General features: G+C 50.8%; 1 protein-coding gene across 4 annotated transcripts in view; it reads right to left on the bottom strand.

Moving 5' to 3' along the window:
• The window catches only part of ZNF831 (zinc finger protein 831), a 172,374-nt gene that overhangs the window by 132,085 nt on the left and 20,708 nt on the right, over positions 1-19,581 (bottom strand). For 3 of the 4 annotated variants that reach the window (XM_033840011.2, XM_033840012.2, XM_033840010.2), the window contains exons 2-3: positions 5,443-9,072; positions 4,080-4,219 (exon numbers count right to left, since the gene is read on the bottom strand). In XM_033840011.2, coding sequence (XP_033695902.1) covers positions 4,080-4,219; positions 5,443-9,036 — 3,734 coding nt within the window. In that variant the 5' untranslated portion in view covers positions 9,037-9,072. Of the gene's footprint in view, positions 1-4,079; positions 4,314-5,442; positions 9,073-19,581 lie in introns of all 4 variants that reach the window. The other variant, XR_004522092.2, reaches the window with a different exon arrangement.

Genomic DNA, 19,581 nt, shown 5'->3' with positions numbered 1-19,581 from the left:
GGCAAGATGTTTGCAATTATGCGGGTAAATATAAATGAATGGGCTTAAAAAGTCAGATAATAGACCTGGAAAAATATCTGCAATATATATAACAGGCAAAGAATATAGGCAAATCTAGGATATATACACAATCCTACAAATTCTGGGTGGGCAAAACATTAAAAATCTGCTCCTAACAAACATTAGTAAGAATATGGGAGCAGGGCAAACTCTCACTGTTAGCTGGAGGAAACCTACAGTGACACAAGCACTGCAGAGAGTGATTTGGTAATAACTTGCAAAGTTGAAAATGTGATTATCTTATAACCCAGTAATTCCATTTTAGGTATGTTTCTTAGAAAACTTCTCACATTGTGTCTAAGGAGGCACGTATAAGCATGTTCATTGCAAAGTTAGCACACACACAAAAAACTGGAAATGATTTAAATGTCCATAAATAGGGGAATGGAAAATACAGTGTGTTATTTCCATGGGACAGAATACTCTACAGCAATTAAGATGAATGAATTTTATCTGTATGTACCAAACATGGCGAGATCTTCAAAAACACAATATGGAGTTTAAAAATCAAACTGAAGGATGATAAATTCATATATGTGTGTGTATATATATATATATATATATTTTTTTTTTTTTTTTTTCGGTACGCGGGCCTCTCACTGTTGTGGCCTCTCCCGTTGCGGAGCACAGGCTCCGGACACACAGGCTCAGCGGCCATGGCTCACGGGCCCAGCCGCTCCGCGGCATGTGGGATCTTCCCAGACCGGGGCACGAACCCATGTCCCCTGCATCGGCAGGCGGACTCTCAACCACTGCGCCACCAGGGAAGCCCTCCACTGTTGGCTTTTAAGAAGCAAGCTGCCATCAATTCCATGCCTCAAGAAAATGAATTCTACCAACAACCTATGAAGGAAATAAAACAAGACGATGGGATGGAGAAAAAAAGGGGGGAACCACTGAGGTACAGGGGTCAGGTGAGTCTCCGCCACAATACCAACGTCTTTGCTGAGATGAGGGGGAGCCAGCCCCATGAGGAGCCAGAGGTGGTGTGTGCAGGTGGAGGTAAATAGATCAGCAAGTGCAAAGGTCCTGAGGTTAGAATGACTCAAAGGACGATCATGAGCCAATAAAGGCACGAATGATGAAGGAATCACGGTTGACCAGTCAAAGTTTGGTGAATGTAAAAACTTCAAGAGCGTCATCCCCAGTGCACCCAGTTGGAGGCTCCAGGACAGAGCTGTCGAGCCTGGGTTCTGACCTCTCCTGTTTGCACGCTGGGGTCCCTCTGCCCCCTCACTTTTTCACCTGCAGCCTCTTGCTGAGAAGCTCACTGACTGGGAGGCAGAGTTTTGGCTCCCACAAAACCGGATGTTAAGATGAAGATTTGCAAACACGCATGCCTATGAGGGCCAGGCAGACTACATGACTAAACGTAAGACACTAGGGAACAACCTACAGGCGGTGAGAAAATATTTGCAAATGATGCAGCCAACAAGAGATTAATCTCCAAAACATACAAACAGCTCCTACAGCTCAACACCAAAAAAGCAAACAACCCAATCAAAAAAATGGGCAGAAGATCTAAATAGACACTTCTCCAAAGAAGACGTACAGGTGGCCAAAAGGCACATGAAACAATGCTCAACATCGCTAATTATTAGAGAAATGCAAATCAAAGCTGCAGTGAGGTATCACCTTACACCGGTCAGAATAGCCATCATCAAAAAAAAAAAAAAATCTACAAATAATAAATGCGGGAGAGGGTGTGGAGAAAAGGGAACCCTCCTACACTGTTGATGGGAATATACACGGGTGCAGCCACTATGGAAAACAGTATGGAGTTTTCCCCCCAAAATAAAAATAGAGTTGTCATATGACCCAGCAATCCCACTCCAGGGCATATATCCAGACAAAACTATAATTCGAAAAGATACATGCACCCGTGTTCACAGCAGCACTATTCACAATAGCCAAAACACGGAAACAACCTAAACGTCCATCAACAGATGAATGGATGAAGTTGTGGTACATAAATACAACGGAATACTACTCAGCCATAAAAAAGAATGAAATAATGCCATTTGCAGCAAGCTGGATGGACCTAGAGATTATCATGCTAAGTGAAGTAAGTCAGACAGAGAAAGACAAATACCATACGATAGCACTTATAGGTGGAAACTAAAATATGACACAAATGAACTTATCTCAGAAACAGACTCACACACATAGAAAACAAACGTATGGTTACCAAAGGGGAAAGGGGGGTGGTGGGAGGAGGGATAAATTAGGAGTTTGGGATTAGTAGATACAAACTACCATATATAAAATAGATAAACAAGGACCTACTGTAGAGCACAGAGAACCATACTCAATATTTTGTAATAACCTATAAGGGAAAAGAGTCTGAAAAAGAATGTGTGTGTGTATAATGAATCTCTGTGTTGTACACCTGAAACTAACACAATATTGTTAATCAACTACACTTCAATTTTTTAAAAAAAACTAAAAAAAAAAAAAAATGGGAAAAAAGGACACTAGGGACAAGTGGGGACTGAGGCAGGCTGCAGAGCACAGGCACCGTTCACAGGCATAGCTGCTGCTAAGCCCCAGCCAGCCGCTGCCCTGCAAGAAGGCAGGCCCAATGTCTTCAGAGCTTCAGCTATTTTAAGAGAAGCCAAAATCCAGGTTTATATGTGAAATCTCCTGATATTTATTATTTGGATACTAAGCATCAAAACTTAGCGGCCAAATAAGATTCCTACATGGGCTGTTTGGCCCCGGGGCTGCTGATGGGTTTGCAAGGCATCCTGGAGAGACATCTCCAGGCCTCTCGGAGGACCAGCCTGGGACCATCAGCCTTATTTGGGAATGTTTCCCCAACGGCCTCCACATGTAGACACCTGGCACCTAGCAGGTGCACAACGAATGTCTGTTGAAACAGTCAAGTTCCAGTGTTGGGAACTGAAGGTTTGCTGGTTCAGATCCGGGTCCTTGGGGAAGTTGCCTGACTTCTCTGTGTGTCTCAGTTTCCTCGAGAGAAAAATGCTGTGCCTGGCACACAGCAAGCCCTCAGCGATGCCAGCCCTGGAAACGTGGTCCTGGCAGACAAGTGAAAGCGGGTGCAGGGGCCTCAGAAGAGGGTATGTCATCTCTGGCCAGTGAGAGCCTGAGCAGCTGTAGGCAAGCATTAGGAATTCGTGTGGCCTCTCGACAAATACCTATGTCTGGACCAAACACTGACAATAGGAGAAGGCCAGGCATTCTAGGAACGGGAGATTGCGGGTGCAGGAGAGCCTTGGGGATATGGGTTCGGAGTGTCAAATAGAGAATAGGCGAGGGCTGGGACCATATGACATCACACTGAGAGGGAGGGGGGCGACCATGGGAAAATGGGACCTAAAAGCTTTGCGGGGCGGGGGGGGGGGGGGGGCGGGGTGTTGGAGGGAGGAGGGTATGCAGTGGGCAACCTGAGGGGTTTTGAGCAAAGGAGCGAGACGATCAGAATGACGCGATGAAAGAGGGGTTTTAAAATCCATCTGCCCCCCAGCCCGCATTTGCAGTCAGGAGATTATGTACGTGCACAGATCACGGAGAAAAGTCTCGAAGGGCATACACCTAAACGTGATTGTCTCCGAGTGGTGAGATCACTAGGATGTTTTATTGTCGTCTCCTCACTCATCTGTATTTTCTAATTTTTCTGCAAAGGACATGCATCACTTGCATAATTAAAAAAGCAATAAAAGCTGTAAATAATTAACATGCTCTCTCTTCAGGACTTAAACTGGATGGATGTGTTTTCAACTCAGTTATTTCGAATATTTGCTGGACGCCTGGCCTTAAAAAAGGCACCACTGAAAAACACATAGCCGGTAGGCTGGTGGGGAAACACACTGAGTCCTTTAACCATGAAACTCCAGACCCCAGTTCCTATACAGGACTCTGTCTCTCTCTCCCTGGAACGCAGAGATGCCTTTTGAATCCCTTGTGAAGTTTTCCTCGGGGGTTTACTGAAATCGCAGTTTGCAGCTCCTGACACTGTGGGCACACGGGGAAATGACAGAGGTGGCCACACACCCTACCTTTTGGAGCGGCTCCTCAGCTGTTTCTGCTTGCTGCTCCCACGAGGCATCTTTGCCCTCCTACGAGGCCATCCTTTCTTCCGTTCCGGCTCAGACATCCACTCCTGGGATGGCATCCCTGGGGCTGTTGGGTCGGAGAGCTGAAAATACCAGGCACGCAGGCGTCATATTGCTCACAGCCCTCACGGTGGGAACAACACAGAAGGGTTCTCTCTCTGCAGACAGGATGCCTGTCTGGGGAAATCGGGCATCGAAATGCTGCATTGCCAAATGGTCTGAGCATTGCTGGGCGGAACCTTCTGGAATCCTGCCTGGGCTGGATCCACAGAAGAAAAAGCCCAGACCTTTGGTGATAACTGGAGGTCTAGGGAACACCGTGGCCGGCTCCTTTCCCTCCTCCAGGAATGCCCACACCCAGTACCTGATGGCCTTGTGGAGGAAGGAGGCTAAGCTGGGCCTTGGATTCACCCTCTCTCAGGCCCAGCACACTCTTTCTTAACCCCCCACTCTCGGGATAAAGGCAGTGTTACCATGAGAACAGCCTTCAAGCTCTGGGACACAGACCCTGTTGTTCCACATGATTAAGTTAAAACTGAGGCTGCAGGATCCTCTCCAGTCACCCTGGCCCAGGACATCCCAGAGCAGGACAACACCCTCAATTATACAATCCAGATGCATGGAGTCGCTCTCAAGATGGGACTACAGGGACTTCCCTGGCGGTCCAGCGGTTAAGACTCTGTGCTTCCAATGCAGGGGGTGCAGGTTTGAGTCCTGGTCGGGAAATAAGATCCCATATGCCGCGAGGCACGGCCCTCCCCCCCCACAAAAAAAAGATGGGACTATAAATTTAATGACCAGTGAGAACTCTCTAGAGCACCCAGCTCCTTTCCCCTTTTGCCACTGCTTCCAGGAAACTCAGGGGTAAGTTAAATCTGACCATAGCAGCTATTTTCTCTGGAGTCCCTGGTATGATAACTATCTCCTTTTAAGAGTTTTTGTTTGGAGTCTATCTCTCAAAAAGGGTTTCTGATTTATAAGCTCTCCTGACCAGCGTTTCATTTTTACTGTTTGCCTCTGCTACCAGGAAACTCAGCATTAAGGTTTATGTCTAGCTATGAAAAATCTCACCCGGAGTCTTGGGTACAGTCATTCTGTCCTTTGAAACCTTTTCTCATGATGTTCTTTCGTTTTATTTTACATGTTGCGCCTTTTTTCTCTCCCTTGGGAGCAGGCTGAGAAGGTGTTATAATGGACAGCAGATGCTACACAGGACGGCTTCATACTTCCTCTCCATCGCTGTAAGTCCTGCCTGCCAAGCATCCTCCCTCAGCCCCCAGGGCCCTGGAACAAAGCTGGGTGTTACCTTCAGTGTCTGCGTCTGCCCTCCTCCTCCAGGGCTTATCCTGGTCCATCTTCCAGACACTGCCTTGCTCGCTGGCTGGGCGTCAGGACCCTCACCCGGGAGACTGCCAGCAGGGAAATGCAGCGCCAGGTGCACGGAAGTGTCCTTTTCCTTCTGCTCCAGCGGCAGAGGGAGGCTGCGGCTCAGGCAACACCATGTGAGCCGGGGCTCAGCCCTCAGCGAGGGGAAAGGCCCCTGGGCCCTGCAGCTCCCGGGGGTCTCCGCGGGCGCACACGAGGCCAACTCAGGCCAGCCCGGGGGTGGGAGGGCCGAGAGGGAGGGGCCGGGCTGGCGGGAGCAACCGGCACTGAGCCCCGCTAGTGGCCCTGAAGAAGGGCCCCACGGGGCACTCTCGAGAGGCCCCCCCAGCTCCCCAGTGGATTCCCAGGGATGGAGGACGCCCCCAGAGGGCCTGGCTCGCGCCCAAGTGCTGCTGCTGCAGGCTTGTTGGGTGTCATGGGTCCCACTCCTCCAAGAGTCACACGTTGGCGTGGACGGGAAGGAGACTGCCCCCCTGGGGACCCCAGCTGCTGGGGTGCCAGTGTCCAAGCCTCCTTTCTCCTCTCCCTGCACCCCCTTTCTCCTGTCACACGGCGTGGACCAGCTGGGGTCCTCCCCGAAGCTGTCTGCTCCACCAGGGGCCTGGCCTGAGGTTGGGCTGGGAAGCAGGGGGGCCTCCAGCCCTGACTCCATAAAGGATGCCCGTTCCTCAGGTCCCCCTCTCCTGCAGAGAAGGCCCCGGCCTTGGTCCGGCTTCTGGGGGATGGGCGACGGGCGACGGGTCTCTCCCTGGGGTAACCTGAGGAGGTACTGTGGGGGGAAGGCCATGTCCACTGGGGCAGCGAGGACGCCGGGGGCCCGAGGCTGCAAGGCCAGCTGGGAGGGACACCCGGGGGCTGCAGCTGTAGCACGCAGCCGAGGCTCTGTGTCCCGAGGCCCTGCCCACCTCAGGGTCCCAGCCCTGCCCCTCGCTGTGCAGTCGCCGCCTCCAGGCAGCCCCCCTGGCTTTTCCCCGGGGTCACTGTCCTGGTTCTGAGGGGGCGGGGAGGCAGCGTGCATGGGGCCCCCCGGGGTCTCTCCTCCTGCTCCCGGGGGCTCCTGGCAGCTTAGCGCCTCCACCTTCAGCTTCTTCCTCTCCGAGGGGAGCTTGACCTCTGTGGGCTGGGGTTCCCCGGAGCTCCCACCCGGCCGGCTCGGGACCACGTGGGCCTGCTGACAGGTCTCCTTGGCGTCCCCTCCGCCACCCCCGGTGCCACCTTCCAGCTTGGGGTCCGGCAGACCCCGCCTGGGAGCCTCTAAGTCACCTCCTTTGGGAGGACTGGGTGCTGGGAGCGGCTGACACCCCAGCTCCAGCCTCTCGTTTGGGGGAAGCAGAGGGCTCTTGCTGCCCAAGCAGAGGGGTCCTCTGCAGCTGAGGGCAGGGCGTGAGGCAGCCCTGTTCACACGGGGCTGGTCCCTGCCTCCGGCTCTGGCCACTGTCTCCCTCTGCTTGGGGGGCTCAGTCACCAAGAGGCCCTCACAGGCCGGTGGGCTTGCGCAAGGCGCTGGCCTGGCCTCCACGGCAGTGTCCTCGGGGCCCGGGGGCCTCCTCCCATCCTGGGAGGGGGCTGCACGCCCGCCACCCCCTGCATCCTGCTGGAGAAGACACTCCAGCTCGACCCCGCCGCCCGCTGTGACCTCCCTAGCCTTCTTGCCTCCGTGGTGGCCAGCTTTCGTTTTCTGGTAGATGCTCTTGAACGTGTCCTTCCCGTACACCTGCCACTTCTCCTGGGAGAACATCTTCAGCCTCCTCTGGCCGCGTTGCTTACCAGCCGCCTGGCCCTGGCCGGCCTGTCCCTCCCCCGCAGCCGGTCTCTTTCCATCCGGGTCCTCCGCCGGGGCCGAGGCGTCTCCCGTCGGGGGACACTGCAGGTCCTCCACCGCAGCCTGTCTGACCAGGGCCCGGGGGTGACTGCCAGGGACATCGGCCAATCGGGCGGGGGCAGGCCTGGGGCTCAGAGGCTTCTGCCTCCGGGACCAGGCGTCCCGGGGGTCCGGCAGCTCCGGCCATGTCCCCGTGCCCTCGACGAAGGGCAGCGAGTTGCTCCTGGTGACAGGCACACATTCGGTGCCGGTGGAGAGCTGCGTGGGGACCGAGTGGAAGAAGAGGGGCCGCGCCCTGTCTGGGGGCGCGCAGGTGGAGCGCGCGGCGCGGAGGGCGGCAGGCGTCCTCCTGGGCTCCGGTGGCCGCAGGTCGAAGTGAAAGGAGTCCTTGTAGGTGTAGGGCATGGGCAGGTCGATGCTGCCCTGCTTGGACAGGACCGTCTTGCGGGGCCGCACGTGGGCCAGCTGGGGGTCGTCCACCACGGCCTGGTTGTGAGAGATGAGCCTGGCGATGCGCTCCTCCAGCCGCCTCTTTTCCAGCTCCAGGCCGGCCGCCCGCTCCGCGCGCCCGGGCCCCGGGCCTCCCTCGCCCTCGGACTCGGCGCTGTGCTCCGACAGGCTGTGCAGGGGGCTGCCGGCGGCCGGTGGCTGCTCTGCGCTGTCCGAGCGGGACAGGTAGCCCGAGTCGGTGCTCTCGCACTTCCGCAGCCGACCCTCCGAGGGCTTGGCATCCCCGGGCTTCTCCACCTGCTGCTGCTGCAGCACGGAGCCCGGCCTGCTGGCCGTCGGGGACCGCTGCTCCGGCAGCTTCCTCCTCGGCTGCGAGCTGGCCAGTGGGGGCCCGGGGGCAGAGTCTCCAGGGGCCTCCCTGACATCGAACGTGGACCCTGGACAGGCAACAGTGTCCATCTTCAGGTCCAGGCTCTTGGCAACCGGGGACAGATGCGCCCTGGGCAGCAGGCAGTGCCCAGCAGACTGGGCACCCGGAGAAAGGGGTCTCTCTGATCGTGCCCCGTGGGTCCCGGAAGGCACTCCGGCCTTGTCCCCCTCCTCCGGGAGGCTGCCTCCCCCGCCGTCCGACTCCAAGGACAGCCTGGAGTTGTTGAGGTGTGTCTGGGTCCGTCTGTGCTTGTACAAGTTGCTCTGGGTCTTAAAGGCGATGCCGCAGGTGGCGCACGGGAAGGGCCTCTCACCCGTGTGGGAGCGGATGTGCTTCTCCAAAACGCTGGGCTTCAGGCAGTCCCGGCCACAGTGCGGGCACAGGTACTTGCCGGCGTTGCGCACCTTGCAGGGGCTGCCCAGCATGGGCCCCAGGCCCGGTGACAGGATGGGCAGAGCACCCACGAAGTTCACGGTGAGCGCTGGGGCCGCTGGCTTCCCCACCTGGGTGGGACCGGGCCCTTCAGGCTGCAGCAGGGGGCTGAGAATGAAGGGCACGCTGCCCCCGTCCACGCTGCCTGACACGAGGGGGGCACGTGGCTGGAGGCCCCCTGGAGGCACTGTGTGGTACAGTGGGATGGGCAACGCCTTCAGGAACAGGGTGGGGGCCAGGCCCTGCTCTGGGGGCAGGATGATGGGGCCCAGGGTCAGGTGAGGCGAGGCCTGCCCACCTGGGGCCCCTGGGGGGCCAGAAGCAGGAGCTGGCTGGTCCCTGGCAGGCAAGGCAGGGCAGGTGACTTCCGGCACCTCCATCCCACATCGTCTGGGTGGCCCAGGATGCCGGGCAACCTGTGAGCAACAACCGAGCTTTACTATGGGTAACTCTCTTCTCTCATCATACAGTAAACTCTTCCCTACCCCCCATCAGGCATTTCGTCACCTCCACTGAAGCCACAACAATCCCCCAAGAAAAATACCCCTATCCCCATATAAGGAAAGGGGAAACTGAGGCTCAGAGAGTGGAAGTGACTCGTCATGCAGCTAACATGTGGCAAAGCAGGTTCAGACCTGGGTCTGTCTCAATCCTATCTCATTTAATATGCCCAAAGGGAATTCTTTTTTTTTTACATCTTTATGGGAGTATAATTGCTTTACAATGTTTGCTGTACAACAAAGTGAATCAGCTCTATGTTTACATATGTCATCATATCCCCTCCCTCTTGAGCCTCCCTCCCACACTCCCTATCCCACCCCTCTAGGTCATCACAAAACACTGAGCTGATCTCCCTGCGCTATGCAGCTGCTTCCCACTAGCCATCCATTTTACATTTGGTAGTGTAGATATGTCAGTGCCACTCTCTCACTTCTTCCCAGCTTCCCCTTCCCCCTCCAACCGTGTCCTCAAGTCCGTTCTCTACATCTGCGTCTTTATTCCTGCCCTGCCACTAAGTTCATCAGTACCGTTTTTTTTTTAGATTCCATATATATGTGTTAGCATACAGTATTTGTTTTTCTTTCTGACTTACTTCACTCTGCATGACAGACTCTAGGTCCATCCACCTCACTACAAATAACTCAGTTTCGTTCCTTTTTATGGCTGAGTAATATTTCAAAGGGAATCCTTTTTTGGAGGGGGAAGTTATCTTTTTTTTTAACATCTTTATTGTAGTATAATTGCTTTACAATGGTGTGTTAGTTTCTGCTGTATAACAAAGTGAATCAGTTATACATATACATATGTTCCCATATCTCTTCCCTCTTGCATCTCCCTCCCTCCCACCCTCCCTATCCCACCCCTCTAGGTGGTCACAAAGCACCAAGCTGATCTCCCTGTGCTATGCGGCTGCTTCTCAAAGGGAATTCTTGATTCTTCCCCTGCACACGGGTACATGGCAGGCTTGTCACCATTGTCTCCCAACACCCAGCACAGTGCCCTGTGCAGAGGAGACACTCAGAAAATGTGCTGACTTCATGAAAAAGAAAAATCGTGTAGCTCGGCAAGGTCCTCAAAGTCCACAGTGATCCCATGAGCTGGGGCAAGTCCCTTTCCTCAGATGGGACTCAGTTTCCAGGTCTGTAAAATGGGTACCTCCCTAGGGCCCTTCCCACTCTGGAGTTCTGAGTCTCCGCTACTGGATTAGGACAATAAGGAAGAAAACTGACCTGAGGGGACACTTACTAGATTGAGCAAATGAAAACACAAGATTCCTAGATAAATTTGAATTTCAGATAAACAATGCATACTTTTTTTTTTTTTTTTTTTTTTTAGCGATACACGGGCCTCTCACTGTTGTGGCCTCTCCCGTTGCGGAGCACAGGCTCCGGACGCGCAGGCTCAGCGGCCATGGCTCACGGGCCCAGCCGCTCCGCGGCATGTGGGATCTTCCCGGACTGGGGCACGAACCCGTGTCCCCTGCATCAACAGGCAGACTCTCAACCACTGCGCCACCAGGGAAGCCCTGTATACTTCTTTAGTATATGTATGTCCCAATTCTTGTATGGGTCTTGCTTACACTAGAAAATTATGCATTATTTACCTGGAATCAAAATGTAACTGAGGGGACTTCCCTGGTGGCACAGTGGTTAAGAATCTGCCTGCCAATGCAGGGGACACAGGTTCAATCCCTGGTCCAGGAAGATCCCATATGCACAGAGCAACTAAGCCCGTGCGCCACAACTACTGAGCCTGTGCTCTAGAGCCCACGAGCCACAACTACTGAGCCTGTGCTCTAGAGCCCACGAGCCACAACTACTGAGCCCGCATGCTACAACTACTGAGGCCCGTGCACCTAGAGCCTGTGCTCTGCAACAAGAGAAGCTGCTGCAATGAGAAACCCATGCAAAGCAATGAAGAGTAGCCCCCAGTTGCCACAACTAGAGAAAGCCCACGTGCAGCAACGAAGACCCAATGCAGCCATAAATAAATAAATAAGTAAAATTAAAAAAATGTAACTGGGCATCCTGTATTTTATCTGGCCACCCCAGCAGGAAAAAAGCACTTCTTTAGCTTCAAGATCAGGCTTGGGTCTCTGCTCAAAGGTGGGGCTTCCAGAGCCCCTCTAAACCCAACAGAGACACAGCTGGTTCCCTCTCAGCCAGGGGTAACAGCTGGGCAAATGCTAGGCGAGGGAGCAAGAGAGACCCAGCCATGCTCTTCCAACTGTGGGAGGGAAAGCCAGATGCAATGAGAAAATGTAAACAGGCCCATGGCTACAGAATTGGGGGGCCTCCAGACCCTACACCCTCAGGTGCCCATCTCCCAGGAGCTCCATTGGTTGAGTTCCACTTCAGCCAATCCCCAGCTTAGCTCCTCAAGAAAAACAAATCCAAATTCCAGCCTTAGCAGCAAGACTGTTCAATCAGGGAAAGGTAGAAGTCATGGCAGCTCATACCAGCTCACACTGGCTCACAAGAGCTGATTGTTAACTTTTCAGAAATTTTGCAAGCTAGTTGTTAAATGTGGCCATAATTAAAAGTTAAATTATATAGACTTACAATTCGATAAATTATATTAAAAACAAAGTTACTACAACTGAATATTCACATGCAAAAGAATGAAGTTGAATCCCTACCTCACACCACATACCAAAATTGACTCAAAATTGATCAAAAACCTAAATGTAAGAGCTAAAACTACAAAACTCTTAGAAGAAAACATCGGGGTAAATCATGACCTTGGATTTGACATTGGATTCTTAGATATGACACCAAAAGCAAAATCAATTAAAAGAAAAAGATAAATTGGACTTCTTCAAAATAAAAAATAACTTTTGTGCATCAAAGTACACTATCAAGAAAGGGAAACGACAACTCACAAAATGGGAGAAAATATTTGCAAATTGTATACATGATAAATCCAGAATATATAAAGAACGCTTCTAACTCAATAACAAAGAGACAAGCAACTCAATTTAAAAATGAGCAAAGGACTTGAATAGACATTTCTCCAAGGCAGATATACAAAGGCCAAAAACACATGTAAAGATGTTCAGTATTATTAGTCATTAGGAAATGTAAATCAAAACCACAGTATGACTTCACATCAACTAGCATATTAATAATAAACTGAAAATAACCAATATTGGTAAGGATATGGAGAAATTTGAACACTTAACCACTGCTAGTGAGAATGTAAAATGATGCAGCCACTGTGGAAAACAGTTTGGCTGTTCCTGAAAAAGTTAAACACAGAACTACCACATGACCCAGAAATTCTGCATCTATGTATATACCCAAAAGAATTGAAAATAGGTATTCAAATAAAAACGTGTACATAAATGTTGATAACTGCACAATGCAACAGAGCCAAAAGATGGAAACAACCCAGATGTCCATCAACTGATGAATGGATAAACAAATTGCAGTCTATCTGTACAATGAGATGTTATTTAGCATAAAAAGGAATGACGTATTTATACAGGCTACATCATGGACGAGTCTTGGCCTTGGAAACATGATGCTGAGTGAAAGAAGCCAGTCTCAGAAGGGCACACTGTATGATTCCTTTCACATGAAAAACCCAGGAGAGGAAAATTCATACACACAGAAAACAGATGACAGTGGTTGCCAGGGGTGGAGAGGGAGAGGGAGGCGTGCATGCCTAACTGGGAACAGAGCTTCCTTTACGAAAGGAAGTGATGAAAATGTTCTGGAACCACATGCAGTCAGTAGTTGCACAACATTGTAATGTACTAAATGCCACAGAATTGTACGCTTTAAAATAGTTAAAACGGTGACTTTCATGTTATGTGAATTTTATGTCAGTAGTAGAAAAGGAACTCACCAAGCTCATCACTTACTAATTATTTTATTACATCTCAGCATGATCAATGCTCTGGACGTTACTCACGTGGATTGCGTCGGGATGGTGGAAATACTATGTAACAGCGTGGCACTCCACATCTCCACCTCCTGCCAATTTTAGGTCCAGTAACGTCACGTTCATAGCTTGCGATTGGCCGTGGTGGGACTATTTACACCACAGAAATTGGCAAATGCTACAGTCAGTCCTTTTTTTCTTTTTTATCCCAAGACCATCATTCCCATTCTCTATTCCTCATAAACCTGTCCACATTAGAGATCTCACAGATTTGAGACCTTATAATTTTTTAAGGAAAGATTGACAGACAGAAATCCCTAGAGATGGGTAGGAGCTATTAGAATTCCTAAGCACTGATGTGAATGGAAGACAAGGCTTCCCTCAAGCTGAGAAAGTTCGAGATGCTTCCCAGGGGAACCATCAGACCCGCCTTCCTGTCCCTGCTCACCAGGCTTGCTGGTGGACACCCCCGAGACCCAGCTCCCAGGTCACTTGGGCACAGCTCCTGGAAGGATCAGATGAAATAACGTGTGAGAAAACACCGAGGGTGGCGTCAGGCACGGAGGAAGTGCTTGGCTCAGTTGAGTTTCCAGTGATACGCCATAATATTTTGAACTATTAACTAGCGAATCCTCCCCACCCCACCTTCCCTCCTACCCCTTGTCTTTTCCCCATCAGTCAATGCAGCTGGCTCCCTTCAGTGCCTCCAGGAAAGGATGCCGTTCGCAGGTGCAATTCCCAAGAAAGAAGGTCATTATAAGGATTCTAGTTGGGAGGTGATCTCAGGCAATGCTAGCAGGGGAGCGGGAAAGCTGGGGTGAAGGACGCTTTAAAGAGTGTGTCATCAAGCCAGTCCCCACCGATGGCAGCTGGAGCTTACCAAACTCGTCTGGGGACCAAGAGATCACATAGAACACGTTACCCCACAGGGGACTGAGGGAGCAATGGTGTGCTGGCATGTCCAGCTGGTCAAAGGGACACACCCAGCGGGCTCTGTGGCCCCAGAAATTCTCATGCCCAGCAATGCTGCCTGCAGCTTGTTCCAAAATGGTAAAATGCAGAGGGGGATTGATGGGCGGGGCCTCCACTGAACTTGCTGTGGCAGAAACTGAGTAAAGACTTGTGAATTCCAAAGCCTAAACCCTAAGGGGAATCTGAGGAAGACCAGCCAGTTTTCCCCATCCTCGGGTTGGGAGGAGGTGGGAGGGAAGAAAGTCGGAGGGGGGCGACGAGACCCTCCAGCTTTGGCTTCAGAGGGGACTTGGGTAGAGAGAAGACCTGGGACCCCCATTCCTCGGGGCACTCGGGAGAGACCCCGCCCCCCGGACAGAATAGCAACATCCCTAAGCCCGAGTCCAGGCGGGAGGGAGGGAGGAAGCCCCCAGGGTTCTGTGCCCAGAGCCGGTGCAGCTCAGGATGAATCCCAGAGCACCCAAGAGGGGGCTGAGCGTGACTGAGAAAATGGGTCACACCAAGGGTAATGCTGCAGGAGGGGTGACTCAGCGTGGAGCTTGGGGAACTGGGGGCTGAGCACAACCTGTACCCCGAAATAAGCCCATCCTCAGGGGAGAGAGAAAAGAAGCCCAGAACTGACTGCCTCGGGGTGGGAGGAGCGGGGGCTTCAAAATAGAAATTCCAGAAAAAGAGCGTTACACTTCTGACACACCTGCCACGATGATTATTTTGCTCTCTCTGCAGCCTGTTCCGTGATCCCAGCAAAATCGATGCCTTTTAGCAGCAGCTGATCGCTGACTGGGAGGCTGCAAGCCCACCAGCACCTTCCTGGGGGATACGGCACTTTTCCTGGGAAAACCTCAAAGGGCTGCCACTGATGATTCTCACTCTGAACCAGGGAGGTGGCAAGTTGTCTCATCCCCATCGAGCAGGGGGGAAAGTGAGGGCGGGCGCACCAGGGAAGCCTCTGGGAGGACCACCTGCTCGGCGAGACCCACTGCCAAGCGCTGTCCCCGCGCCCGGTCGCCATCCCGAGGGTGCACCCTGCAGATAGCCCGTCGGACCCCTCACTTCCTCCCTCTGCCACGCGTGGGCTCCCCACTCCCCGACACCCCCCCAAAACTATGTTTTTCTGAGAGAGTGTGCCACCCCATGGGGAGGGAAAGTGACTATTTCCAAAGCCCCCTTTCTTCAAAGCAACCCACGAGGAGGCCTGGGCAAAAAGAGAACATGGAAATGCCACAAATAAGTTTTAAAAACTCGTGTTTTGGGCCCTGAGAGAGAAGACTATGGAGAATGGATTAAACGTATTCAGCAGATCGAACTTTCCAGAAAGAACGTGGTTGCTGAGACTGTTGTTCTAGTTGCAAGTTTCCCAAACTTCAGTCTGTCCTGCGCGCCTGTCAGCCGCCGTGCCGCATGCGGGGCCACTTGCTTCCTCCCCACCCCTGGGTACCTGGCCTAGCATTACGTTGAAAGGGAACTATGTGCATAAGGATGTGAGTGTACTTAGCGCCACTGAACTGCACTTAAAAAGGGTTGAAATGGGGCTTCCCTGGTGGCACAGTGGTTGCGAGTCCGCCTGCCGATGCAGGGGACGCGGGTTCGTGCCCCGGTCTGGGAAGACCCCACATGCCACGTTGTGGCTGGGCCCGTGAGCCGTGGCCACTGAGCCTGTGCGTCCGGAGCCTGTGCTCCGCCACGGGAGAGGCCACAATAGTGAGAGGCCCGCGTACCGCAAAAAAAAAAAAAAGGTTGAAATGATCAATTTTATGTTATGCATATTTTACAATTTTTAAAAATTAAAAAGGGGGGGCTATATCATTACCCAATTATCCAAAAACTTATTTTCATACAAAAGCCTGCAAACCGGTTTATATCAGCTTTATTCATAATTGTTAAAACTTAGAAGCAGCCAAGATGTCCTTCAGTAGATGGGTGAATAAATAAACCATGGTGAACTTCCCTGGTGGCGCAGTGGTAGGGAATCCATCTGCCAGTGCAGGGGACACAGGTTCTAGCCCTGGTCTGGGAAGATCCTACATGCCGTGGAGCAACTAAGCTCATGTGCCACAACTACTGAGCCTGTGAACCACAACTACTGAGCCTGCGTGCCACAACTACTGAGCCCATGCTCCACAACTACTGAGCCCGTGTGCCACAACTACTGAGCCTGTGCACCACAACGAAGAGTAGCCCCTGCTCGCCGCAACTAGAGAAAGCCTGCGCTCAGCAACAAAGACCCAAAGCAGCCAAAAATAAATAAATGAATAAATAAATTTATAAAAAATTTTAAAAAAACATGGTGCATCCAGACAGTGGAAAAACATGGTGCATCCAGACAGTGCATTAAAAAGAAATGAGTTTAATTAAAATTTAATTTTAATGACTTAAAAGACTTGGGCTATCAAGTCATGAAAAAACATGGAAGACACTTAAATGCATATTATTAAGTGAAAGAAGCCAATCTGAAAAGACTGCATACTGTAAGATTCCAACTATATAACGTTCTGGAAAAGCCAAAACTATGGAAACAGAAAGAGCAGTGGTTTCCAGGGCTCATCAATTATAACAAAAGTACCACACTAAGAAAAGGGAACCCTCCTACACTGTTGGTAGGAATGTATATTGGTGCAACCACTATGGAAAACAGTGTGGAGGTTCCTTAAAAAACTAAAAACACAGTTACCATGTGATCCAGCAATCCCATTCCTGGGCATATATCCAGGAAAGACAAAAGCTCTAATTCGAAAAGATACATGCACCCCAATGTTAATAGCAGCATTATTTACAATAGCCAAGACATGGAAGCAACCTAAATGTCCACCAACAGATGAATGGATAAGGAAGATGTGGCACATATATACAATGGAATATTGCTTAGCCATAAAAAAGGAACGAAATAATGCCATTTGCAGCAACATGGATGGACCTAAAGATTATCATATTAAGTGAAGTAAGTCAGAAAGAGAGAGACAAATACCATATGATATCACCTATATGTGGACTCTAAAAAAGAATACACATGAATCTATATACAAAACAAAAAGACTCACAGACACAGAAAACAAACTTATGGTTACCAAAGGGGAAAGGAGGTGGGGGAGGGATAAATTAGGAGTTTAGGATTAACAGATACAAAGTACTATATACAAAATAGATAATCAACAAGGACCTACTGTAGAGCACAGGGAAATGTTTTCAATATCTTGTAACAACCTGTAATGGAAAATAATATATGTATATATCTATGAATCACTTTGCTGTACACCTAAAACTCACACAATATTGTAAAACAATTATACTTCAATTTAAAAAAAAGTGCCACACTAAATGTAAGATATTAATAACAGAGGAGACTGTATGAGGGGTGTAGGTAAGTGGTATATGGGAACTCTCTGTACTCTCCCCTCAGTTCTCTATAAACCTAAACCACTCTAAAAATTGTCTGTTAATCTTTAAAATTAAAAAAATCAAAACAATTAACTTTTTTTTTTAAAAAAAGACATATGTGAAAAGACGTTTACTCTCACTGGCCAAGAAGTGCAAAGTATATACCAAATGCCATGTGTTGCCTCTCAGTTAAAAGAAAAAACCCAACAAATAAATACTTGTATTAACTGGAGGGGAAACGAGAGGAGGGCTGTGTCATTACCCAAAAAAAGGGAGATTCCAATTTTTTCTAAGAATGATGAAAATAAATGTATAATGATTAATCTTTTAAGCTGTGTATCTGTCATACAAACTAGCACAGCTGAGCGGTGTGGTCCCATACTTTGGGGAAACATGCCTCTAACTGAAGATCTTGACCTGAGATACCTTCAGGCTAGACCCTCCAGACAGACCGCATCTTCCTCCCTCTGCCCTGTGTCCCCAGGGTGTAGCCTCCTGTCCTGTGGTGTCTACACCCACAGGTCAGAGTGAGGAGGGAAGAGAGTCAGGCCAGGGCTGGTTCCAAGGCTGCTCTGTCCCTCTACTCAAGGCCACATTTTTGCCAGGCGACATGCCCCGGTCCCAGTTATGGTTCCCACCGTCCCCGGTCCCTGGGGTAACACCGCCGCCCTCCCCCCCGTCAGCCGTCACGCCCCCCCCATTATACTCGCCCCACTTGTGCATCCCACTCGCATGTGCATCAGGCCTGCCAGGCTGCAAAGTGAAACTACAACTTAAATTACGTGCATGGGTGAATTTTCCCAGAAAGCGAGAGCATCTCTGACTTCTGTCGGATTCTCAAGGGTCTGGAAGGGTCCCTGAGAGGGGGACTACCTAGTTCGGGGCATCACCTCCCTGAAAGCAGCTCCAGGACCTGACAGGCCCAAACACACATTGGTCCCCACCACTACTTCACCCAAATTCATTCCGCTTGATTTGCTTGAACCAAGTGAGATAAGGGAACAGGCCAGAGTTTACAAACAAAAACACGCCATGCAGAAGGCTTGCGCGAGTGAATGCAGAAGAGCATCCCGGGCGATGGCCTAACTTTCACACACAAATTACGGGATTTCCCTGTAGACGGTCGATAGGTTTAGGATGTTTGGAGGGAAGAGGCTGAAGTCAGGGCAGCTTTGGCAGGTGGGAGGCAGGGGGGGCTATGCCTCTGATCTGCTGTCCCTGGGGCTGGGGACGCCTCGGTTGAAGACGGAAACCCCCTCCAGGTTCACCTTCCAGTTTGACCACTTACCCCCGTGTGGCTTCTGCAAGTTCTTTTAACTTCAGATTCTCATTTGTAAAGTGGGGGTGAGGGGTGGGATCAAGGAGGATTAAACGGACACCATCTACAAGCACTTGTCACAGCACCTGAAAAGTGTTCATATGCTTCCCTTTTTTCCTTTTCTAAGTTAATCAGTTTCACCTTGGTCAGCCCGAGGCAATTATCTGCCCGAAGAGAAACCGAGAATTTTTACAGGTTCAGAGCAGACGTGGCCGAGCCGCACATAATGCCTACCACGTGCCATGGGTCACCATGCCGAAGGCTCAACATACACAAGTCATCTAACCCACACAGCGACCCCTTCACATAGGCGCTGTTACTGTTCCAACGAGGGGAAGCAGGCGCTGAGAGCTGGAGAGAGATGCTCAGGGTCAAGTTGTCGGGGAGGTATATCCCTTCCTAAAGAAGGAAGAGAGACACAAAGAACAAGGGAAGATTCAGCTGCCAGCGTGCAAAGTAGGACTTCCGGGCAGACCGAAATCTTGAGAGCAGATATTATTGTTGAGAGTGAAACGTTTCTCAAAATCGCCTTCTCTCTTTGCTTAAGGCTTCAGGCTCCAAGGCAAGACGTGTGTCGGGACTTCTCCTGCACAACAGAGTAGATGCCCCCTCATAACAGGGCCACAGCAGAGCTACAGGAGTAGCTGCTCAGAGGTGGAAGGAGGCTGTGATGTAAGGGAAGTGTAGTGGGTTGAATCGTGTCCCACAAAAGCATAGGTCTATGTCCTAATCCCTACTCCCTGTGAATGTGACCTTATTTGCAGTTAGGGTCTTTGCAGAGGTCATTAAATTAAGGATCTCAAGAAGAGATCATACCAGATTTAGGGTGGGTTTTAAATCCAACGACCAATGTCCTTATAAGAAGAGAGAGGAC

The sequence above is a fragment of the Tursiops truncatus genome, chromosome 15, assembly GCF_011762595.2.
Source record: "Tursiops truncatus isolate mTurTru1 chromosome 15, mTurTru1.mat.Y, whole genome shotgun sequence".
NCBI classification, from domain to species: Eukaryota; Metazoa; Chordata; class Mammalia; order Artiodactyla; family Delphinidae; genus Tursiops; species Tursiops truncatus.
This window is presented reverse-complemented; position numbering and strand designations above follow the sequence as displayed.